The 21,311-nt window shown below is 51.9% G+C and overlaps 1 protein-coding gene across 2 annotated transcripts; it reads left to right on the top strand.

Annotated features, from left to right (window-relative positions):
- Nucleotides 1–1,302: 1,302 nt before the first annotated feature.
- GGT7 (gamma-glutamyltransferase 7) lies at nucleotides 1,303–20,958 on the top strand. Of its 2 annotated transcripts, none has more exons than XM_005532193.3 (15): nucleotides 1,303–1,489; nucleotides 4,212–4,438; nucleotides 5,514–5,665; nucleotides 7,100–7,214; nucleotides 7,736–7,803; nucleotides 8,445–8,518; nucleotides 8,961–9,154; nucleotides 11,198–11,285; nucleotides 12,312–12,439; nucleotides 14,737–14,825; nucleotides 15,584–15,736; nucleotides 16,233–16,350; nucleotides 16,866–17,003; nucleotides 17,935–18,034; nucleotides 19,493–20,958. In XM_005532193.3, exons 1-15 carry the CDS (start codon nucleotides 1,303–1,305, stop codon nucleotides 19,654–19,656), a joined length of 1,995 nt encoding a protein of 664 aa, XP_005532250.2. In that variant the 3' UTR covers nucleotides 19,657–20,958. The 2 variants fall into 2 exon arrangements, with proteins under 2 accessions (XP_005532250.2, XP_087920797.1); XM_088064671.1 differs by lacking the exon at nucleotides 1,303–1,489 and adding an exon at nucleotides 2,156–3,696.
- The last annotated feature ends 353 nt before the right edge of the window (nucleotides 20,959–21,311 follow it).

Below are 21,311 nucleotides of genomic sequence, written 5' to 3'. Positions count from 1 at the left end.
GAGCTGCTCATGCAGGGGATTAGCTGGCTCATTGGAGGATGAGAAAGTAGGACACCTGCCTGTCAGGTGACCTCCCCAGAGCCAAACAGCCCAGTACTCCACATGCTCTGCCTCCCAAAACAACAGATGTCCAGGATACATTAAGGCAGTAGATGGATTTCTCAGATCTGGCAGCCAAAGAGCCAAGCGTGTGTGCCAAGTCGAGAGAGGCCAGTATTGTTGCAAGGATAAGGAATTTTCACAAACTTGGACCATGGAAAGAAACATTTTCCATCTTTCAGTTACTTTATTGGTGATTTTTAGGTCAATCTCTAGAAGAAGCATAGGGGAAAATTTAAATGTTTCAGCCAATTTGATCTCAGAAACATTGATGCAGTGCAGGCCTTTCAATGTATGTAAATACACCACAACTCTGCCAAATGGGAGCTGTTGGTAACCAGAGCTCAGGCCTGCCCCAGGCACGGCTGCTCCTGTGTCCCCATTCGGGCTCTCCCGGCTTTGTGCTGGCTCCCTGTGCTGCCCAGCAGCCTCAGCCCCTCCCGACACCTGAGCCAGGAGCAGGGAGCCACCAGTGCCAGGTGAGCCTGGCCAGCGGCACCTGCAAACGCCACCCCAAAGCCACGGTGCTGCAGAGGGAACCACGGTCTCCAGCTCTCATCCCGGAGGGCCGCACGCATGAGCAGCCAGCGATGGAGAGAGAGCAGGCTCCGGGAGAGCAGAGGCTGCTCTGGAGCAATGTCACGGCACCTCTTGCTGATGGTCCCAGTGGTGCTGGTGCCGCCTTGTCCCGTGGCAAGGGGTGACATGCGAGTCCCCCGCTACGGGCTGACCGTGGCAGCGACATAATGTCCATGCACATTCCCTGGAAAACTCTTCCAGCCTTCTAGAGGTGGGACTGAGGAATGTCGGATCCAGCTCCCTGGAGGCTTGGCCCGGAACGCGAACCCACCTGCTGCGTTGGGGCCGGGGCTGCTCCCGCCTGCGTGGGTCAGGGAGAAGGGGAGCTCGGGCCATGGAGCGGCCCCGGCTGGAGCCGTGCCCGATCCCGGGTGCCGGTGCTGGCTGCCCCCGCAGCAGCCGGGACAAGGCCGGGCTGCCGTGCCGGCCCCACCGGCGGAGCAGCCCGGAGCGCCCCCGGCCCCGGGGAGGAGCCGCCCCTGCCCGGCCCGGCCCCTTCCGGCTGCTCCGCCCGGCGCGGCGCGGGGCGGCTCCGTTTGACCGGGAGCGGTGGGCCCGGCCCGGCCCGGCCCGGCCCGGCTGTGGGGCCCGGCCCGGCGTGACCCGCTTCGGGGTGACTCGGCGATGGCGGTGCCGGCGGCGGCGGAGGCGGTGCCGGGCCGGCAGCGGGCCCTGGCCGCCGGCGCGCCCGTGGACGACCTGGGCAGCACCAGCTCCCCGGGGCGGCTCGGGGAGGAGCCGCGCGGCGCGGCCGAGAGCGGCCGCCGCGCCCGCAAGGAGGAGGACGCGTTCCTGGGCGAGCAGGACACGGGTGAGGGGCGGCGGCAGAGCCCGCCCGCGGCCCCCCGCACCCCCGGCCCGCGGCCCCGCGCCCGGAGCGGGGCTCCCCGGCCGTCCCTGGGCCCCGGCCCCGCCTTCACCCTGAGCCACAGATCCAGGGGTTCGGCACAGAGCCTCCCAGCACAGCCTGGAATGTGCTCTCCCCCAGCCGGCTTGGCCTTCCGGCCTGGACCATTTGTGCATGGCCTCCTTGCATGCTCCTTGAGCATCTCTCCACCTGGGATGCTCCTTGAGCGTCCCTCCCACCCTGGGGTGCTCCTTGCATATCCCTCAGTCTGGGATGCTCCATCCCTCTGGTGCTCAGCTGGAATAAAGTCAGGTGATCATTTGATCTGCAAGAAAATCCTTTGCCTATTTTTAACTGATTTCTTCCTCCTCCATAGTTGAGAGAAATGCTGTTTCTCCCCTATGTCATGTTTCTTCAAGCAGTGTTGCCCTTCCCCTCTGGGGCTCCCAGTCTGGGTGCCTGTCAGCCCCCAGGCCCATGTTTGTACAGCCCCAGGCTCCCCTTGCCCTCTGCCCTGTCCCACCATGGGTGAAGCTCCCATTGCCCGTTCCCACCCTGTGCTCTCTTGACTGTTGAGGCAAAGCTGCTGCCTGCAGGGGTGTGGGAACAACTTTCCTGGAACATGAGGCCTCTCGTCACACGCCCAGAATCTGGTGCAGTTTTAGCAGTGCCAATGCCTGCAAGTGGGGCAGCTGGAGAAGAGAGCTCCTGCTTCTGATGCTTGTTGCTGGAGCACCTACAGAGCCCATCAACAGCTCCAGTCTCTGCTGTCTCCTCTGCAGCAGCTCCAGACCCTGGTGGCCCTGGTTCTCCAAAGCATTAGCTCCCCAATAAAGCCATGTCTCCTTCATGGCCCCTTGGAAGCTAAGTGGGATTTGGTGTCTCCTCTTTCAAAGCATGTACATTGGTGGTGGGATGGGCAGCTGTGCACTGGCTGTGCAGGCAGCCTCTGGCTCCCACTGCTCCCAGGTGACCCCTTCCAGCTGCTCCCATCCCCACACCACAGCTCTGCTGTCCCTATGCGACACCGGTGGTCAGAGACTAAAAATAGCATGTCTGGCAGGGAATGGAGGTACTTCTTGGTGGGAGGGCTGTGGTCTGCCCTCTTCCACAGTTACTTCCTAGGTATTCATGTCCCCTTGTGCTGGGCTGGCCTGTCACCAGAGCAGAGGGGTGGTGTTCTGGAGGGATTGGGTAGAGGAGTCCAGTTCACTCCTCGCTGTTTCCCTGCAGGTGGGGCTGGGGCCTCACTCAGGTGTGCCAGGGGCTGTATGTGACATCCCACCCCAGCTGCAGCCGCTGCCAGGCCAGCTGTGGTACCCCCACCAAGGCCACCACCCGGTCCTCCCACTCAGTCCAGCTCACTCAGACCAGACAAGCCCATGCAGGGCTCAGTGTCTGCTCAGAGGCTCAGGCTGGAAAAGCTGAGCCTTTCCCAGTCCCACTCCTAAACCACCACAGCACAAACGAGATTAAATTCACCCGGAGGGGATTCCCTGGCTGTGGGAGTTTACTCCTGGTTGCAGCATCACTGAAATTAAAACTCCTTTCCTCCCTGGCCTCAGGAGAGCTGCAGCCAGGTCATGTCAGTGCTATGACAAGGACTGGGCTGGCAGACAGACAGGCAGCTGATGGGGGAGATGGGCTTTCCTGCTCACTCCCCCCTCCTTTTCCAAACTGAGGAAACATCTGTATGGAGGGACAAGCTTTCTCATCTTGTATTTTCCACTTGGTGCCCCTCTTTTTCCACTGTGGATGCACAGAGCACTGCAGCCCCTGAAAAAATTCTTCCAGGAGCCCTGGATGATGCCCTGAGCTACTTGGTCCCCCTCAGAGTCCGTGAGGGATGGGCACGGCCTCACAGCTGCCCCAGCAGCTCCGTGTGCCTGGCAGCAACCGGGATGGGCAGGGCATCTTTAGCTGGTCTCCTCCCACCACAAGGGCAGCAGCTGATACAGAGATTCAAGGCATCTTTCAGAGCAAAAAAGAGACTTTTTCATCCTGCTGAGGCCCAGCAAACCTCTGCACCGCTGCTTTGCCATCTTGGAGCTGGGTGTCCAGTGTGTGGCTTCATTTCACAGTGGGCCTCATCTGCCAGAGGAAGCAAGGAATTAAAGCAGAGTCCTTCCTGCAGCGGAGCGAGTGGATGTTCCAAGGCCTCTGGTTTGCAGGTTTGCTCCTCTCTGCCCTCGCTTCCCTAGAGGTATTTTCTGTGCCCTAGCCAAATGTTTTGCTTTACTTCTGTTTTGCTCAGGTGCTTTAGCTCAATCACAACTCCAAGTAAAGCTGCTGCATCTTTTTTAATATCTTAATTTCCTCTTCTTCAGTCCCACTGCATTTCAGAGACCTGTTTGCTGTGTTAAGAACCCCTCCAAATGGAGCATAGGAGTGGGCCTATCCCTGAAGACTGATGAATGGACTGAAATGGAGTAAAATTCAAGGGGTTTTTGTCTCTCTTAATCTCCAGGGAAGTCAGTTTGGAATAACCAGAGCTAAAGAAAAGGATCAGTAAAATGACTCAAAGCAGTATCTGAGCCAGAAAGGCTCCTGGCAGCTGGGATCAATAGGGAAGCTGATAGCCGTGCTTGAAGGGGCTCAGTGTAATATTAGTGCTGAGTAAACACTGCAATAAGAGCCCCAAGTTGCTCAATAACTCACACTTGTTTTCTCCCTGCTGCCCACAAAGACCCAGAGTCCTTCCTGAAGTCTGCACGTCTCCAGCGCCTGCCCTCGTCCTCCTCAGAGATGGGAAGCCAGGACGTGTCCCCCCTGCAGGAGACCAGCAAGGATCCCTTCTCAGGAGACTGCAGCTGCCGGCAGGATGGGCTGACCGTCATCATCACCGCCTGCCTGACCTTCGCCACAGGGGTCACTGTGGCCCTCATCATGCAGATCTATTTTGGGGACCCTCAGGTAAGACAGAACAGTGGCTTTATGGTGGGGCTTTGGCTCCAAAGATGGGAGAGATCTGAGACTTTCCTCCTGGTCACCAGTTTGGCAAGGGGAGTACTGGGGAGACATGGCTGGTGTCAGTGAGGCCCTGGGTGCTCAGTCTTGCCTGGTTCAACCCCAAATTGATTTGAAAGCCTTTTCTTGCACCTGAAGGTTGAGCTTGGAGAGCCGAGCCAGACTCTCAGAGCTTGCCCCATGGCCAGGGTGTGGGGCTGTGTCAGGCAGGATTGGGGGTGATGCTGGGGGGGAACAGACTGCTGCTGTGGTTTGAGCCAGATGGGAGTGCTTTCAGAAAATAATCCTTAGTTAAGCAGTAGGCATCTTGTCCACTTGGACAAAGCGTTATGGATTATGGGCATACATGCCCAGATTCACCTCTGGAAGATTCATCTGGGACTAAGCAGGGAAAAACCTGAAATAGCTGAAAACAGAGGTGAACCTCCTGCTAATCTGTCCCACAGCCCAGTGCTAGATTGCAAATCCAAGGCAGCATGGCCACAGGGTTGGATCCTGCTGCAGAACCTCTGTCAGGGTCACAGTCAGCCAGGAGTCACCGTCACGATCTCCACGTGCTGCCATGGCCATTCTGTCTTTGCATGTCCCCAGGTCAGCCTGGCTCTTGTTGAGAGGCTGCAGTTTGTGCCACAGGGATGAAACCAACTCTTTAAAATATCATGTGATGCATTAGCACACCACTGGCACAAGGATGAGAACAAGCTGTGGTCCTGGGGGCTGCTGCATTTTTTGCAGCTGTATCCCCATTCCCAGTGACTGCCTGGCTGCAGCACAAGGACAGCTCTGGGTTTGTGAGGGGCAGAGGGAGACATGGAGTGTGGAAAGCTGTCTGAGCTGGTGGCCCTGGCTACCTGCAGCTGCCCTGGAGCGGGGATGTGCCAAGGGACATACGGTTCCCACTGACATTTGTTGGATCAGCCACAGCCTCAGCGCTGGCCCAGGCTTCAGGTGCCTCATTGGTGGGTGTGGATCTGGGCAGCAGCAGCAGCAGTGCCCAGCACAAGCCTCTCCTGTCCGGCAGCTGTTCCACCGCGGGGCTGTGGTGACAGACGCCGCGCGCTGCACCGCGCTGGGCACCGACGTGCTGGCCAGGCACGGCTCCTCGGTGGACGCAGCCATCGCCTCGGCCCTCTGCGCCGGCATCGTCAACCCCCACAGCTCGGGGCTCGGAGGGTAAGTGTGGGGCACTCGCCCCCTGCTCTTGTCTCTAGCTGTCCTCAAGTGAGTGGTTTCACAGAATCCCAGACTGCTTTGGGTTGGAGAGACCTTAAAGCTGTCACAGTATATTAGGAACAGCCGCAGGAGTAGGACACAGACTCTCTAGATGGGTTGCACAAGAGAGCAAGTTTTATTCTTCCAGATCTTCTTTTATAGACAGGTCCGAGAAGGTCTGAAAGGTAAAACTCTCATTGGTCATGAAACCAACACATCACCATCACTGGACAGCTGGGAACACCACCCCTTGACCTTTTCTTGCCAGAAAACAACAAGGTGACAAACACCTGCAGATGTTGTTTTCCTTCTCTAAGGATTGTTTGGATTCCTCCTTATATCTCAGGCCAGAGTGAGAACTAGTTTCACACAGGCTCAAGCTCATGTCTGAAGCCTCAAAATCTCTTATTTGACCACTGACAGTTCCCATAAAAGCCCATCCAGTTCCACCCCCTGCCATGGGCAGGGACACCTTCCACCTTCCACAGTGTCCAACCTGGCCTTGGACACTTCCAGGGATGGAGCAGCCTGCACCAGTGCTTGGTGCCCACCACCTCCCCCTCAGACAGAGAAACATTTCTTCCAAATACCTGATGTAAAGCTGCTCTCTGTCAGAGTAAAGCCATTCCCCCTTGTTCTGTCACTCTCTGCCCTTGTGAAAAGTCCCTCTGCAGCTGAGAAATGCCTCCGTGGCAGTGCCAGGCTCTGGGTGTGGTGCCAGGGCTGTAACATCAGGCAGTGCATGTGTCCACATCTGCTACAGTGACTTTCCTGTGCCCCCAGCTGTCAGCACAGGACAGAGACCCCCAGGCAGGGAAATTCGGGCTCAGACCCAGTGCTTTCAAAGCCTGAGTCCTGCCTTCCACAAGCTCTGCTCCTGAGGCTGAGTCTGAGCCCAGCTCCAGGCAGCTGCTGGGGGGAGGTGGCCTTCTTCCATCCCTTACCCAGGGTGGCATCCACATAAGCCTGGTGCTCCTGGCTGTGCAGGAAGGCTCAGGAGCATTACATAAATCAAAGCCACCTGAGCAGTGCTCTAGCTGCACCACCTATTGCTGCTGTAAGCAAACACCCTCTTTTGTTGCAAAACTACTCAGATTAGAAACAAAATCCCAGCTGCTCCCAGCCTGGCAGGGGAACAGAGCCAGTGGCTCCCTGGCCAGGCAGGCAGGAACTGCTCCAGGCTCAGCACAGCCTGTGTCCTACACCAACCGTGCCCTGGCTGTCGTGGTGTGTGCCCTAGGGAAGGCCAGCAGCATTCCCTGGTCTTCCACCCATCCCGGGGCCCTGCTGGGGCTGGTGACCTGACCCTGGCCGTGGCCCCAGTGCCACCCAAGCTCTGCAGCAGCGGCTGTTGCAGGAGCAGCCGGGCCGCGCCCTGACCCTGTCTCGCCGCAGGGGCGGGGTGATGCTGGTCCATGACATCCGCAAGAACAGGAGCTGGGTCATCGACTTCCGTGAGGTGGCTCCCCTGGGCATCCCACTGGAAGGGGACCTGCAGCAGGACACCAAGGTGAGTACCAGTATTCCACAGCCACTGCCTCCAGGGCTGTGGTCTCCAGCTCTCCTCCCTCCAGCTGTTCAGGCTGAGGGGCAGATGCCTAACAAAGCAACAAGCAATCTCTCTCATCATGGGAGATCTTGGGCCCTACAGACATGGGGAATCTAGGGAAAACACTTCTTTATCAGCCCCAAAATGCCTGCAGAGCTTTGGGGAGTAAGGAGGCACCTCTGTGGCAGCAGGGTGCTGGGAGAACAAGAGCCCCTGAAGGAGCATAATCCCAGGTCATTCTGCTGAGTTATCTCTCCTGATCAAAGTGGGTTGAGAATAAGATTGAATTTGCCTCTCTCCTTCCAAAACCTTTTATTCCATAGTAAATTCTGTTGCTACAGACCTCTTCCCCTCTCCTAACTATGCAGATAATTCCAGAGTAAACATGACTTGGACCTCCTTGACTTGCAACTGGGGACCATGTCCCATGTCCTCATGGAAAGGAGGTTTCTCTCTTCTTTTTTGTCCTTCCTATTTTACAGCCAGGTCTGCTCGTGGGGGTGCCAGGCATGATCCAAGGAATGCACCAGGCACACCAGTTACATGGCAGGTGAGACACAAGGCTGGCACAGGCTGTGCCCTGAGGGCCCCACAGGAAGCACACAAGCCCTTGCCATCAGACCATGTTCTCAGCCACCAGTCAAAACCGTTAGCTAAGAGGTACCTGGAGGCTTGTGTTGAAAGAGATGTTTATTTTTTGCTATTTCATGCACAAAAGAAAAAATTTAGCTGTCACATTTTCTGCAAAGTGAAATTTTGGCCAAGAAGATGTACAATAAATGTTCTGTTTAGAGATGCAGCACACTGCCTCACATGTCTGTGCATTTTCATTCTCTCTTTAGCTGGATCCTAAGAGTTGTGCCTGTCCTTGGTGCTCTGTTGGGATACAGAGAGATCTGAATGACTTGCTCATGACCAGAGCCTGGCTTGAGGTTTTGCTGCTGAGACGCCCCTTCCCCCATCCATGCACTGCCATTCCTCTCTGGGGCACGTCCTGGAGCACTGAGATGATCTTGTTAAGGAGAAACACAAGCACTGAAAGCTCACTGCTCCTTTTGGCCACTGCTGGCCCCACAGCCTGGTCTTCCAGGAGCCTCTGACTGCAGAGCCGAGCCCTGTGCCTGTCCCCACCACCCTGCCCCAGTGCACCCCTCCAAGGCCCATTTCTTCTTGTCCTCTCTCCTTTGGCAGACTCCCGTGGTCCGAGCTGCTGGGCCTCACGGCCGGCGTCGCCCAGAACGGCTTTAATGTCACACATGAGCTGGGTGAGTACCTGATGGGCAGCTGCCCAGCACAGGGCAGTTCACTGTGCAGGGCAGCTGGGAATGCAGGGGGTTAGTCATGGGAAATCAGGGCTTTGTGGAGCTGGAGATGGATGGTGTTGGGAGCTGAGCAGTGTGTGAGTCACAGTCTGCTGTGGGACAGCGTGGTGGCAGCCAAACAGGAGCCCTTTGCCATGGCTGGGCAGAGCCAGGGCAGAGCAGTCACACTGGACAGTGCCCAGGGCCAGGCAGGGAAGGGTGCTGGGGTTTCTTTGGGTTTCTTTCCCAGTTCCAAAGGACCCATGATCCAGCCCCCCTCTAGTTTTGCAACAGGGCCAGAGGCAACTGCAGGCCTCCAATATCCCCATCAGGTGCACAGTGACTGCAGGTCCTTTGCACCTTCCTGACCCCTGCTTTTTCTGGACCTTCCCCTTCTCACCTGCAGCCAAAGCCCTGAGTGAACTGAAGGACCTGAACTGCTCTGACAGATTCCACGAGATCTTCCTGCCGGATGGGCAGCCCCTGCTGCCTGGAATGTTCGTCCGGCGCCTGGACCTTGCAGCCGTGCTGCAGCTGCTGGGGGAAGAAGGGGTGTCAGCCTTCTACAGAGGAAACTTGACCCAAGAGATGATCTCTGAGGTGAGCCAGGACTACCCCTGTCACCTGCTGGCCTGGGGCTGCCACCTGCTTTAGGTGACACACTGGAGATAAGCCAAGTGCCACCACAATGATGGGGACAGATGCCTCCCTTTCTGTCCCTGCAGTGGTGTAAGTGACACACAGGCCATTCCCACAGTCTACAGAAGTTAAACCTCCATTTCCTCTATAAACAGGACAGTCTGGAAGGAAAACAAAAATCAGTTTGGGCTCTGGGCTCTGTTCATTTGCGTGACAAAGCCTTTTCCCCAAGAACGAAACTGTTGAGAAACGAGTTGTTGTGGTTAATGGCACTGTAGGATACGGACTCCAGGAAAATGGTTAAAAAAAAAACCTGTGAGTCTTGTGAGCAGAGGATGAGAAAGGTTTGGTCCCACTTGGAGTTTCCCTAATTTAACTCCTGTTAGAAGTGCTCTGGAAAAAATATCAGAACAGACAAAGTAGTTCTGATGAAAAAAGCTCCCAATAAACCATGACAACTTTTATATCTGTGGCTGCAGTCAGGGTGGTCAGGGCACCATTTTATTGAGCCACCATGGTTCAAATGATGCTCTTTCAATAGCTCATAAAGAATCTGGAATGTGTTGATTCCACTCAAGCCTCAGACATCTGTGGGCTCTGTGTTTAGAAATCTATAGTTCACCTGAACTATAGCAGAGGTGAAGGATGAGGAGCAGGAAGTTTCCCAAGCTTGTGAGCATCTCCACAGCTAAACCCTGCTTTATCACCATGTTCCCCTTACCTGGGGGCTGCCTCTGGGAAGCACAAATTCCCTGTGGAGGAGAAAGGCCCAGGGTTGCCATGTCAAAGATGCTGACAAGCTCTGGGATCCAGTGCACAATTCCAGCTTTTGTTCCAGAGCAAAGTTCTGCCTTCAGAAAGTGTTTCTTGTTGCAGCACAGGGAGGGTATCCATCTGGCAAAATCAAGAATAGCTCCGTAACACCCACTCTTTGCTTCCAGGCACAGGTGCAAAATAGTGCTCTCTGGGGAATTTGAGATGTCTGCAGTGTGTTGCTGACTGGAGCTTCTTCCCCTTTTTCTGCTCCTTGTGCCCCATTTCCCACTGGCTGGGTCTGGGGAGCCAGGTCCTGGCTCAGCACAGCCCTGGGGTTCAACCAGCCTTTTCTCTAGGAAAGAAACAGACATCCCAAGTAGGAAAGACATCTTCAGCAGCTTTGGGGTTGTTTGACATTCTGGCCCCACAGCATGGCCTGCATTAGCTGTCCTGCTCCAGTGATTCATTCAGTTTTGCCAGAAGAATTTTCCTGCCAAAGAAGCTGGCTGGGTTAGAGATCAGAGCATGCAGACATCCCAACAATCCCACCCTCTCCCTGAGAGCATTGTCCAAACACTCCTGGAGCTCTGGCAGACTTGGGGCCATGTCCATTCCCTGGGGAGCCTGGGCAGTGCCCCACCACCATCTGATGGTCCTCCCTCACCTCCATCATGACTCACACAGAAGACCTGCAGCGGAGGGAATGGCCCATCTTTCCTGTGTTCATGAAAATTACCAACCCAGGCACGTTGTACCTCTGACAGGAATCTTGCAGGAAGGCCAAGGCTACAGCAGACCCACTGTCAGTTGAAATAATTTGAAATAGGGTGAGAAGAGCGATAATTTTTTTTTTTAGTTGAGAATTCTAGTGATTCTAGTAGCCACCTGCTACTCCCAGGCTCCTTGTCTCCCAGATCCATAATCCTGGCAGTATTCAATACCCCTTAACACACTCCTGTTTGCCAGCCAGGGCAGGGCCAATCCCCATCTTCCTGGGCAGACAGAGTGTCCTGGGAGCACCCCTGGGGCAGGTGAGCTTTTGGACATGAGTGCAGAGCCTTCCTGTGATGCTGAACAGTGAGCCAGGTCACCAGGACTGTGAAAGCACAGATTTCCAAGGTATCCTAAGGAGCCTGGCACTTGGCTCAGGAATCTCAGTGGAGTGTGTTTGACACACTGGGCCAGCACAAGGAGCATGGAGAGCCTTGGCTTAGCCTGCTCAGGGTGCACTGCTTTGCTCTCATGCAGGTCCACAACTACGGAGGAGTCTTGGTGGAGGAAGATTTCAGCAATTACAGTGTCACTGTGGAGGACCCTGTGCACACAATCTATCGAGGTACACCCTCACCCATCGTTGTGCAGCTCCAGGGAAAGTTTTCTTCACCTCACAAGGGGTGGCAACAGCATTGAACAAGAGTTGAAGTCAAAGCTGCACTGAAATATCTGCAGAAAAGCCTTCCAGGGAGTTTCTTGCTATTCCCTGCTGACATTGATGCATCATGGGTGGTTCAGGAGATTTTCAGCACTTTGAAATGTTTATTCCATTGAAAGTCTAAAGATGCAACATGGTCATATCTTGAGGCAGAATCTCAATAGAAGCTGCACTTAGAGCTGAAGACAGTTCCCAAAGGGAAAAAAGCTAACTTTATGCAAGAAGTTTCTAAAATGTCATTCTTTTCTATCAATGCCTTACCTTGCTTATAGCTATAATGTTGCAAACCCATTTTCTAGGTGGCCTTCCAGTATGTAAAAGGGGTTTATAAAAATGAGAGAAAGTGACTTTTAATGTGGGCAGATAGTGATAGGACAAGGGGAATGATTTCAGACTAAAAGAGAAAATATTTAAATTAGATGTCAGAAAGCAATTTCTCCCTGTGAGTGTAGTGAGGCTCTGGAGGAGGTTGCCCAGAGAAATTGTGGCTGCCCCATCCCTAGAAGTGTCCAAGGCCAGGTTGGATGGGGCTTGGAACAACCTGGGATAGTGGAAGGTGTCCCTGCCCATGGCAGGGGGTAGGACTGGATGACTTCTAAGGTCCCTTCCAACCTAAACCACTCTGGTTTCCTATGATTCTATCTCCATTCTTCCATACTGCAGTCTAGAAACCAACAACCAACCAATAATAACTGAATTTCAGAGGTAAAAAAAGCATCCCTGTTTGGGCTTCCTTCATCCTTCATGAGGAAACAGAAGGATACAACAGGGATGTTCTGGGAAACCTTCTCAAACCATGTTGCTTTCTATTATTTCCCCTCTAATCTGGAAGAGTTTCTCTGTTCTCAAGGATGCTGACTCATAGACAAGTGCTTTCACTGGAAGGTATCTGACAGAAGCAGCTTAATTCCCCTTCTTTTCCCTCCACAGGACACCTTGTTTTCACCCCCCCACCTCCACATGCAGGTCCTGCACTGATCACAGCACTGAACATCCTGGAGGGCTTTAACATCACAAGGCAAGGATCCAGAGGGAATATCTTGCACTGGGTGGCAGAGGTAAGAGGAGATTCAACATTTGGCTGAGTTGCTTGTGCAGCTAGAGAATGATTTATTTATTTTGTGGTTGTGGGTTTGTAAGTTATTCCCAGAGGAGAATGAGCAAATACACTGCTAAGATGTAAAACAGAGCAGTGCTGCTGTCTCAGAGGCTGAGCAGGAAGATCTTTCCTGCTTAGGAAGAGCTTTTTCAGAACAAACTGTGGTTTCATCCATTTCTTGTACATGCTCACCTCTGCATGATGACCCCACAGCACCTGAGGGTGGTCCCATCAAGTTCCTTCACCTCTTAGCTCCAGTGACCCCAGCCACTGCAGAGCACCCGAGGGTACTGCAAGGTGTGCTGCAACAAAAGCCTCTACACACTGATGGCAAGGAAAACTGACCCAATACTTCACATTGACAAAATAGTTTACATTTTTGCCCACCTCCTGATCTCTGAGGTCCAGAATTTTTCCAGTAATTAGGACTGTCCTGCTAAAACATTGCAGCTTCCCAGGAGGTTGAGCAAGTGCTCTGTCTCCTGCTCTGTAAACAGAGTTGTGCTCTTAGATGCTCCACAGATCCACAGATGGGTTTTATGAGCTGTGAATTTTAATTGAGGATTTAACTACATCCTTGTAGCAGACAGGACAATGGGTGCTTGGAAGTGTCTCAGCAATAATGCAGCAACTGGAGGTGTTACACACTGTGCAGAAGCACAGGAGGTTGACTCATCTGAGTCATTTTTGAGCTCTTTTCAGGAAGTTTTGGGTGAATCTATCTGCTCTGACAAGAGTTTCACCTGTATCCTGGAGCAGCAACCTCCATCTCTAAGGCAGTCACTTCAGGAGATGTGTAACCCTGATTGGGTCCCACAGCTGAACATGTGGCTGAGGTTCAGTGCTAGGCCAGCTTCAGGTATCCAACCCTGGGACAACCAGAACCAAGATGTCCTTAACCTCTGGGGTGGGTGTGCTCTGTGTGTTTCCATGGAGCTCTTCCCTCACATCCAAGCCCTTGCACCCCCCAACACGGTGTGGTGATCAGGACATTGCTCCATGGAAATGCCTCCTTCCCCAGAGGTTTGTCATGTTCTGCTCTCACACAGTTGATAACCAAGGAGAAGCTGTTGCTGGGTGGCGCATTCCAGACCAGCAGTCACATCTCACTGGCTGCCTGCAGGAGAGTGGACTCTTCTGAATGCTGAATGACCATGGCACAACTTGCAAGCTGAACATTGAGGGCGTTTCTGCTTTTTCTGTAGCTCTCTCTCTCCTCATGGCTCTGCCCTGGCTATGCTGTAGTTCCAGGGCTGAATAAACTGTGTCCTGAGAAATTGCATCTTCCCATTTTCAATGGACTGCCTCAGGCAGGATTCTGCATGTTTGAGAAACCAGATCTTTTCTTCCTTTTGCACCATCATTCCCTGACGTGTGCTGGGACTGGTGCTTTCTGTTCAAACCCTTTGGATGGTTTACAGCCAGGAGCTGGGCAGCAGCTGGAGAGCAGAACAGCTCATTTCTGCTCAGCACTGGTGCTGGGCCAGCAGAGCTGGGATCCAGAGGCAGCAGCAAGCCCAGCAGCCCCTGTCCTATTGAAATTCAGTCTGGTATCTGCTGTTGTGATGACCACTCAGGAATGGAAAGAGAAAGTAAATGGCATCCTGGAGACCCTGTCTGCCAGCTGGCAGTGAAGCTGAACCACTGAGCTGGACATCAGCTCCTGCCAGGGATGTTGCACTTGTGTCTTCCCACTGTCAGAGGCCAGGTTGAGATGGGATATAGGGAAGAAAATCTTCCCTGTGAGAATGGTGAGCTGCTGGCAGAGACTGCCCAGAGAAGCTGTGGCTAGCACATCCCTGGAAGCATTCAATACCAGGTTGGAGAAACATGGGAAGGTGTCTTTGCCTGTGGCAGGGGGGTGGAATGTGATGAGCTTTAAGGTCCTTTCCAGTGCCAGCCATTTTGTGATTCTGTGGTTGTACAAATGCTGCTGGATTCACTTGGCTCCCCCAGCACAGTTTGCCATGCCAGACTGAGGCTCTTTGGTTCCCATACCCACATGTGGCAGCCCTTTGCACTGAGGTATTCCCAGAACCCAGACTTCTGGTAATTTTTCTTCATAAGCTTTAGCCAACACATCAGGACACCAGATACCTCTTCTAGTTTGGAGTATCAGAAGTTGTATTTCCAGGGCCACATAAATGTTTTTCCTTTCCCCTCCCCTCTCCTTTCCTCTCCTCTCTTTTCCTCTCCTCTTCCTCCTCTCCTCTCTTCCTCTCCTCCTCTTCTCCTTACTTTCCTTTCTTTCCTTAGACACTAAAAATAGCCCTGAGTCTGGCAAGCAACCTGGGAGACCCATCTGGTGACGTTTCTGTCACTCACACAGCAGAAGTCATGGTGAGGTATGTCTGAGGAGGACAGGCGCAGTGGCAGTTGCAGGATGTGTGGGGTGGATATAATTCCTGGATTTTCTGTACCTGAACTTTTTCTCCCTCTGTTTTATGAAGGAAAGGTCAGACCTCAAGTGTCCTCCCAGGGCTTTCACAAGGATCAGAGCCCCCATGAGGCTCTGGGGATGGGTCATTCAGGATGGGATGTCTTCACGCAGAGGTTTCTTGGAGCCAGCTTGAGCTTCAGGGTTCCTCCCACTTTTCCACACCTCTAAACATTCCCTCTGAATGGGTCAGACAAACAGCCATCCCTGTTCCACTTCTGCCTCTCCCTGCCCCACTGTGGGGCTCAGAGCTTTGCAGAACAGCCAGATGTGCAGGAGAGGCCAGGTCTGGGGTTTTGGCCCAGCCTCCCACCTCAGAGCCAGGTTTAGCCATGAACGGTGATTGGGCTGGGCCTGACTTGTCCTCCTGCTGAAGACTGGCATTCAGCTGGGATTGTCACCTTGGCCACTGGGGGTGGATTTACTCCTGCTGAGGGCAAACAGGGGTAGATAGAACCTTTGGAGATTCATGGCAGACTTGAGTGCCTCTCTGTGCCAGCTGAGCCACCTTGTCACCCCTTCCTTCCTTGGGGTGAACCGAAACAGCGCCTTGTGCTCACGCAGCTCCTCAGGAACACCCGCCCCTAGCTGTGCAGAGACACCAGGGCATGTCCAGCTCCCCGGGCTCATGGCTTGCTTTCCTCCCTCCCTCCCTCCTCGCTGAAGCAAATCAGAAGCCAATTCCCTGCGCCAGCTGATCAATGACTCCCAGTCCTTCCCGTCCGAGCTCCGCTCGCCTCAGTCCCCGCCGGAGAGCGGGACCGCCGCCAGCCAGGTCCTCGTCATGGGCCCCGATGACTTCATCGTCGCTGTGGTGAGGTAAAGGATTGGCCTCTCCCCTCCACCCTGAGCTCACAGCGAGGAGGGAGGGGGTTCAGCAGGACAGGATGGGACCAGACCTGCTCTGTCCCAGTCAGTCTGCAGCACAGGAATGGGAGAGATGGGGCTGAGATGTGTGGGCTGGTGCTGCTCTGCCCTGTGCAATCTTCGAGTGCTCTGGCCATGAGACATGGCTGGAGTGGCCTGTATCTGCTCCCTGGGGGAGAGGTGATGGCAAGTGTAGGACTAATGGAGGCAGATCCATCACAGCAAAGGGAATCCTCAAGCACGGGGAGGGACAGAGCTGCTGTGGCATGCGTGGCTCCTGTTCCTAAGTGCATGGAAACTGTTTCTCCTCAATCTCAGCAGCCCTAGAGAACCACCAAAGAATCTCTGTCAAGACAAGGCGGGACACAGAGTTGGAGCCCTGAAAGCCTCTATGTATACAAAAATCACTGGGATGATTTTTATGAAATTTCTTTGTGTTTCATTTCAGTTCTTTGAATCGTCCCTTTGGCAGTGGAATAGTAACACCCTCTGGAATCCTCCTGAACAGCCAGATGTTGGACTTCTCCTGGCAAAATAAAACAATGAACCACTCCATTCCCAGGCTGGTAATGAATGACATGACAAATTCTTTATTTACTTTTTTTTTTTCCAATTTTATTCTTCTCTTCACAACAGGGGAACTATTTAATGCCTTATTAATAACAGAGACAACAGCCTGTAGAAAGCTGCTATTTTTCATTATATAAGCCACTGAAAGTGAGAAAAGAGAGGGCTCCATGTCCATTAGTTATTATTACAATGCAGAGTTATCAAGCAACACTGTTACCTACTTTCCCTGCAGCCCAGATGCACTGTAACAGTGTGGACTTGTATTAAGCACTCTCTTCATGAATTGTTGCTCTGCAGGTAAAAAGTAACAGGTAGCAGGAAAAAATGTCTTCAGCTCTTGGAAAGAAACAAATGCAGACCCTGCTGGTGGCTTCCAGTGTTGCCTTATGCATTGTAAAACCACCCCACTTTGCTGGGGTGGTTCTGTGGAAGAGGGTGATGAGCTCCATGTTCCTTCTGTGGAAGAGTTGGCTTGGTGACATTTTTTGGTGCAGCTTTTCTTCAATTGCAGCAAAACCTCCTTCAGCCTCGGAAGCGGCCGCGGTCCTTCCTGCTGCCCACCATCGTGAGGCCCTCCAAGGGGATGTGTGGCACCTACCTGTGTCTGGGAGCCAACAACGGGGACAGAGCCCTGAGCAGCATCGTCCAGGTTGGTGCTGTGTCCTCCCAGAGCAGCGAGGCTGAGGAGGGTCCCCTTCTTTCCCTTCCTAATTGTCCCAGCCTGAGTCAAAACTGGTGGCCACAGGTTATTGGTTCAATCTTTGGTGTCACCAGTTCCACACTTTGGTTATTTCAAATCTCTAAGGCTTACCAGTTTATTTTCCTTGCACCTTTTCTGGTGGCAGCACTCATGATTGTAGAGGAGAAGCATTTTGGCTTTTGTCATTCTAATACCTGTTCAAAACTCATCTTAAGGATGATGAAGAAAAAAAGGAACATTTTGTTATTCAGAGAATTTCAGGAAACTGGCAGCCCTTAGACCTTTTCCACATGAAAAGCTCCTTTTAAGGCTTTCCCAACTGAATTCTTCCAGCTCAACACTGAATATAAATTGGGCAGTTCCTCTTAATTTATGATTTGTAATGAGGTGAAGTACTTGCCAACAGCTTGATTGCATGTACAGCAGTAATGGATTGCTGGAAAGAAAAGCCTGAGAAGAGCTCCCCATTTCCTTACCTTTTGGAAAGCGTTTTTCAGAGCAAAACCAAAGCCAAGAACTGCTTCCTAGTGCTTTGTTTGGAGAAGTCACACGCTGAGCTTTTGGCTGTAACACTTCTTTAGAGCTTACGTCATGTTCCAGGCACACAACTCTGCTACTTTAGCAGGAACTATGTGACAAAAAGCCCACGTTATCCTGGAAATGTCCTGCTTTACATGCAACAACATCCAGGCCATATTCCAAGGACCTCTTAGTGTGTGCACACCCCTGCAGCAGTTCATGCAGTTTAGTAAATGGTTCAAAATTTCCTTTGCTTGCTGCATGTGCAGATGTTGGAGCCACCAATTTGGGGGATGCTCAGGAAGTTGGCTTCTATTCTCATCAATATTTTTATTATTGAGGATAATTTACTCTCTTTCAGGTTTTGTTAAATGTTTTAACATTTAACAAGAATCTGAGTGAAAGTCTGTCACTTGGTCGACTTCACCCCGAGCTTCAGTCCAACACCTTGCAGGTTGACAGTGAGTATGGACACTGGGTGGGGTGCAGCCTACAAATCCAGCAAGTTTAGGAAAAGAGCAAGATTTTCCTAGCACACTGCAATGAAAGCACCACAGGTCACCATTTTCTAGGGTCCCAAGGGGTGTGGAGGGTTTTGAGGAAGATAAAAAAGAGAATTCAACTTCTTCAAAGCTTGGAGCCTTTGCTGAGCCATGTCCTTTCCTTCTTGTCCTTGAAATTTTTCTGACCCCTCCAGCACCAGCTCTCCAAGCTCTTTCAGGAGCTTCTCCCAAATGCTCCCTCTGTCCCAGCTCATTTCCTGGTAGTGGCCTTGCCCTGTCCTTAAATCCTTCTGGAGATCAGATGCCATAGATAATATCCAAATCAACAAGACTGCAGCCTCAACTTCACCCAGACATGTGCTCAAAGCTTCCTGCACTTTATTCCCATTGACATAAATTATATTCCTTCACTTTTCAGTCCATGTCTCTTAATTCCAGCAGCTGAGAAGAAGGCAAGGCTTAAGGCAAAGCCTGTAGCTTGACAGTGCTGAAAACACAGCATCATTGCTGGCACTCTGCAGTCTGTCAGGTCTTGTCCTTGTTACTATAAGTTTTGGTCTATTTGGTGTTTTTCATGCTTCCCCAAACTTCACCACAGTGCACCACAAGTGAAATTTGGTTCTCATTCCGCACCAAGTAGCCAAAGTTTCTGGGCTTTCCCATTTCAGAGGAAAATCTAAAAAGGATCTGACCTACAGTACACCCTGCAGACTTGGAAACTAAAATGGAATTAAATCTAAAACTTCATAAGGTCCTAATTTGTGAGTTTGGACATTTGGCATCAACAAGATACATGTTAGGACACAACATAAAAAGCTTAAATACCAGTGGGGTTTCTGTGTCCATATTCCATTTGTCCAGCTGCACCCCCAACTCCAGGGCCTTGGGCTCTTCTACTTGTACAGAAATTACAAACTATCAAATGAACCAAATAAAAGCAGAAGAGCAGCAACCTGAGGTATATGTCTGGAAGATTAAGAAATACATGCAGGGAGGCAATACAAGTTGGGAGGCTTAGCACAAAGTTTATCATTTGGCAACTTGTTTTACTTGTTTTACTGTCTCTTGCATCTTATTTTGACTAATAATGGTTAATACTCTTATTTGTAACTAAGAGTGGGCACTGCCTCATGTTCTGTAAGAAGAATAACTACAATTGCTGTTAACCACACATCTTCCTCTTCTTGCAAAGAGGACAATCTTCCACATTGTTGAATGGTGTTGTAGATCATCCCATAGCCCTTGGCATGAGGCAGTGGCCCCTGGCCCTTGGCTTTCCCAGCTGGAACCTTCTGAAGGGGCTGCAGGCCCCTCTGCCAGGTTCCCCCCCTGCAGACCCCAGCAGTGTTAGACAGACCTTCACATCAAAGGCAGCACTGGTTTTAGTTACCAACTCCTCTTTTCAAATCCATGCAGGTGAGTTTCCTGAAGAAGATATTGAATTTCTTGTGGCCAGGGGCCATCAGGTGGATAAAGTCCCAGTGGTGTCCCTGGTTCACGGGGCCAGGAGAACCAACAGTTTCATCATTGGCCTGAAGGACCCCAGGAGTGCAGATGCTGCTGGAGCCACGATCTTGTAGCATCTCCCAGGGAACGTGTTCTGTGACCAAGGCTGACACACAACCCCAGTGATGTGCATGTTCTGAAGTGGCCCCTTCTCCAGCCCCACACACTGCTGGGAAGTTGCTCTGCCCACCCTGACAGCACCAGAGGAGTCAGCAGCACCAACATCCAGCTCTCCTTTGATTTTTCAATTATTTGGATTGCAAGCAGCCCCGTCCTTGTTACAGGAGCGGCAGGAGCACTTTTCCTTTGGCAGTCTTGCTAATAGTTCGGTCTTTCCAAAGCCCAGTTCTAGCCAGCACCTTACTTTAAGGGATCAGGAACATGAGCAAGGGAAAAAACAGCTGCTGCTGCTTCTGATGTTATTATTGATAATGATTATCTTCATCTCCCTGTCTTTCACAAGTTCCTTCTTTGCCTCCAGTGTAAGCCAGTAATTAATACAGCCTGATGTGCTGTTTGTAGGTACCTGCAGCTGGAATATTTGGGTTAATACTCCATCTGGGCCAGATGGATTTTTACCAGCGTGCAGCATCCCAGGAAAGTTCCTGTGCTCACTTCACTACATACCTTGAATTTTGGCAGTAAACATTTTGAATCCAGTTGCTGCACAGACTCACTGGCAGTCTGATTTTGTAACCAGACCAATGATTTTCAACAGCTCTAACAACTTCCTCTAACAACTTGTGCACCCCCCAGTAGTTTTCTTACAGAGGTTCAACCTCCTCACTGGTGAATTTCAGATTTATAGTAACAGGTTTAACTTTCTTAGACACTTTTTGGAGATATCTTAGCAGTACTTCACTGAGTTGTGAAAAACCACAGATCACTGAAGACCATGTGGAGACCATTCAGGTGGGTTCAGAGCTTTCCTTCCACTGCCTTATCTCAGTCTGTTCTACAAGCCTGGCTCATTCCTACAGAGAGACTGGGGAATTTCTGCTGACTGAATTCATGGCTGTACCTTAGCTCCATGTTTTAGTCCTAGTGAATCTATTGGAAAGCTGAAGAGAGTGAGAGAAAAAGCAAACCAAACACTACTGAGATAATTTTCTGTCCATAGCATGTAGTGAAAATAAAAGAATGCTCTTTCATTTCATGTCTGAAATTGAGAAGGGAAGAATGCCCCAGCTGACATCTGCACTAGGTCATTCAGCCCACATTTGGATGTCTCCTGCTCTTTTTGCTGGCAAGTTAGAGACACTTGGCACTAAAAAAACCTGGAGTTTGATCATTTTCTGGGGTCTAAAATGTGATGTTTTCCTTCATGATGCAAATGCACCCATGGCCACTGTACATATTATATATGTATGTCTGCTTATGGTTGTCTTGCTCTTTGACTTGATGATCACACCACTCACCCTGACCCTCCTCCCCAGGCACCCTGTGACACCCTGTTTGTGCCACCTTCTGGCACTTGATGCCATGGGCTGATTTTGGGGTAGTCAGGGCCACAGAGCAGATAATTGGACTAATTGTTCCTGCCACTGGAGAGCTGTGGATCTCAGAACACCCCAGTGAAGCGAGTTGGGCTGAGTGAGAACAGAGGTGTTTCCGTGCTCTGCTGAAGTGCAGCCACCCATGAGAGGAACACAGCAGCTCCCACTGACAGCACCATCAGCAGCTTTTCCTGTTCCAAGTGCATCCATGCCCTCAGCTGGGACAGGGGAAG

Source organism: Pseudopodoces humilis, chromosome 19, assembly GCF_049639895.1.
Source record: "Pseudopodoces humilis isolate 2021_Gansu_Grassland_sample_001 chromosome 19, ASM4963989v1, whole genome shotgun sequence".
Classification (NCBI taxonomy): Eukaryota; Metazoa; Chordata; class Aves; order Passeriformes; family Paridae; genus Pseudopodoces; species Pseudopodoces humilis.
Note: the sequence above shows the minus strand (reverse complement) of the source record. Positions and strands in the feature narration are given on the sequence as shown.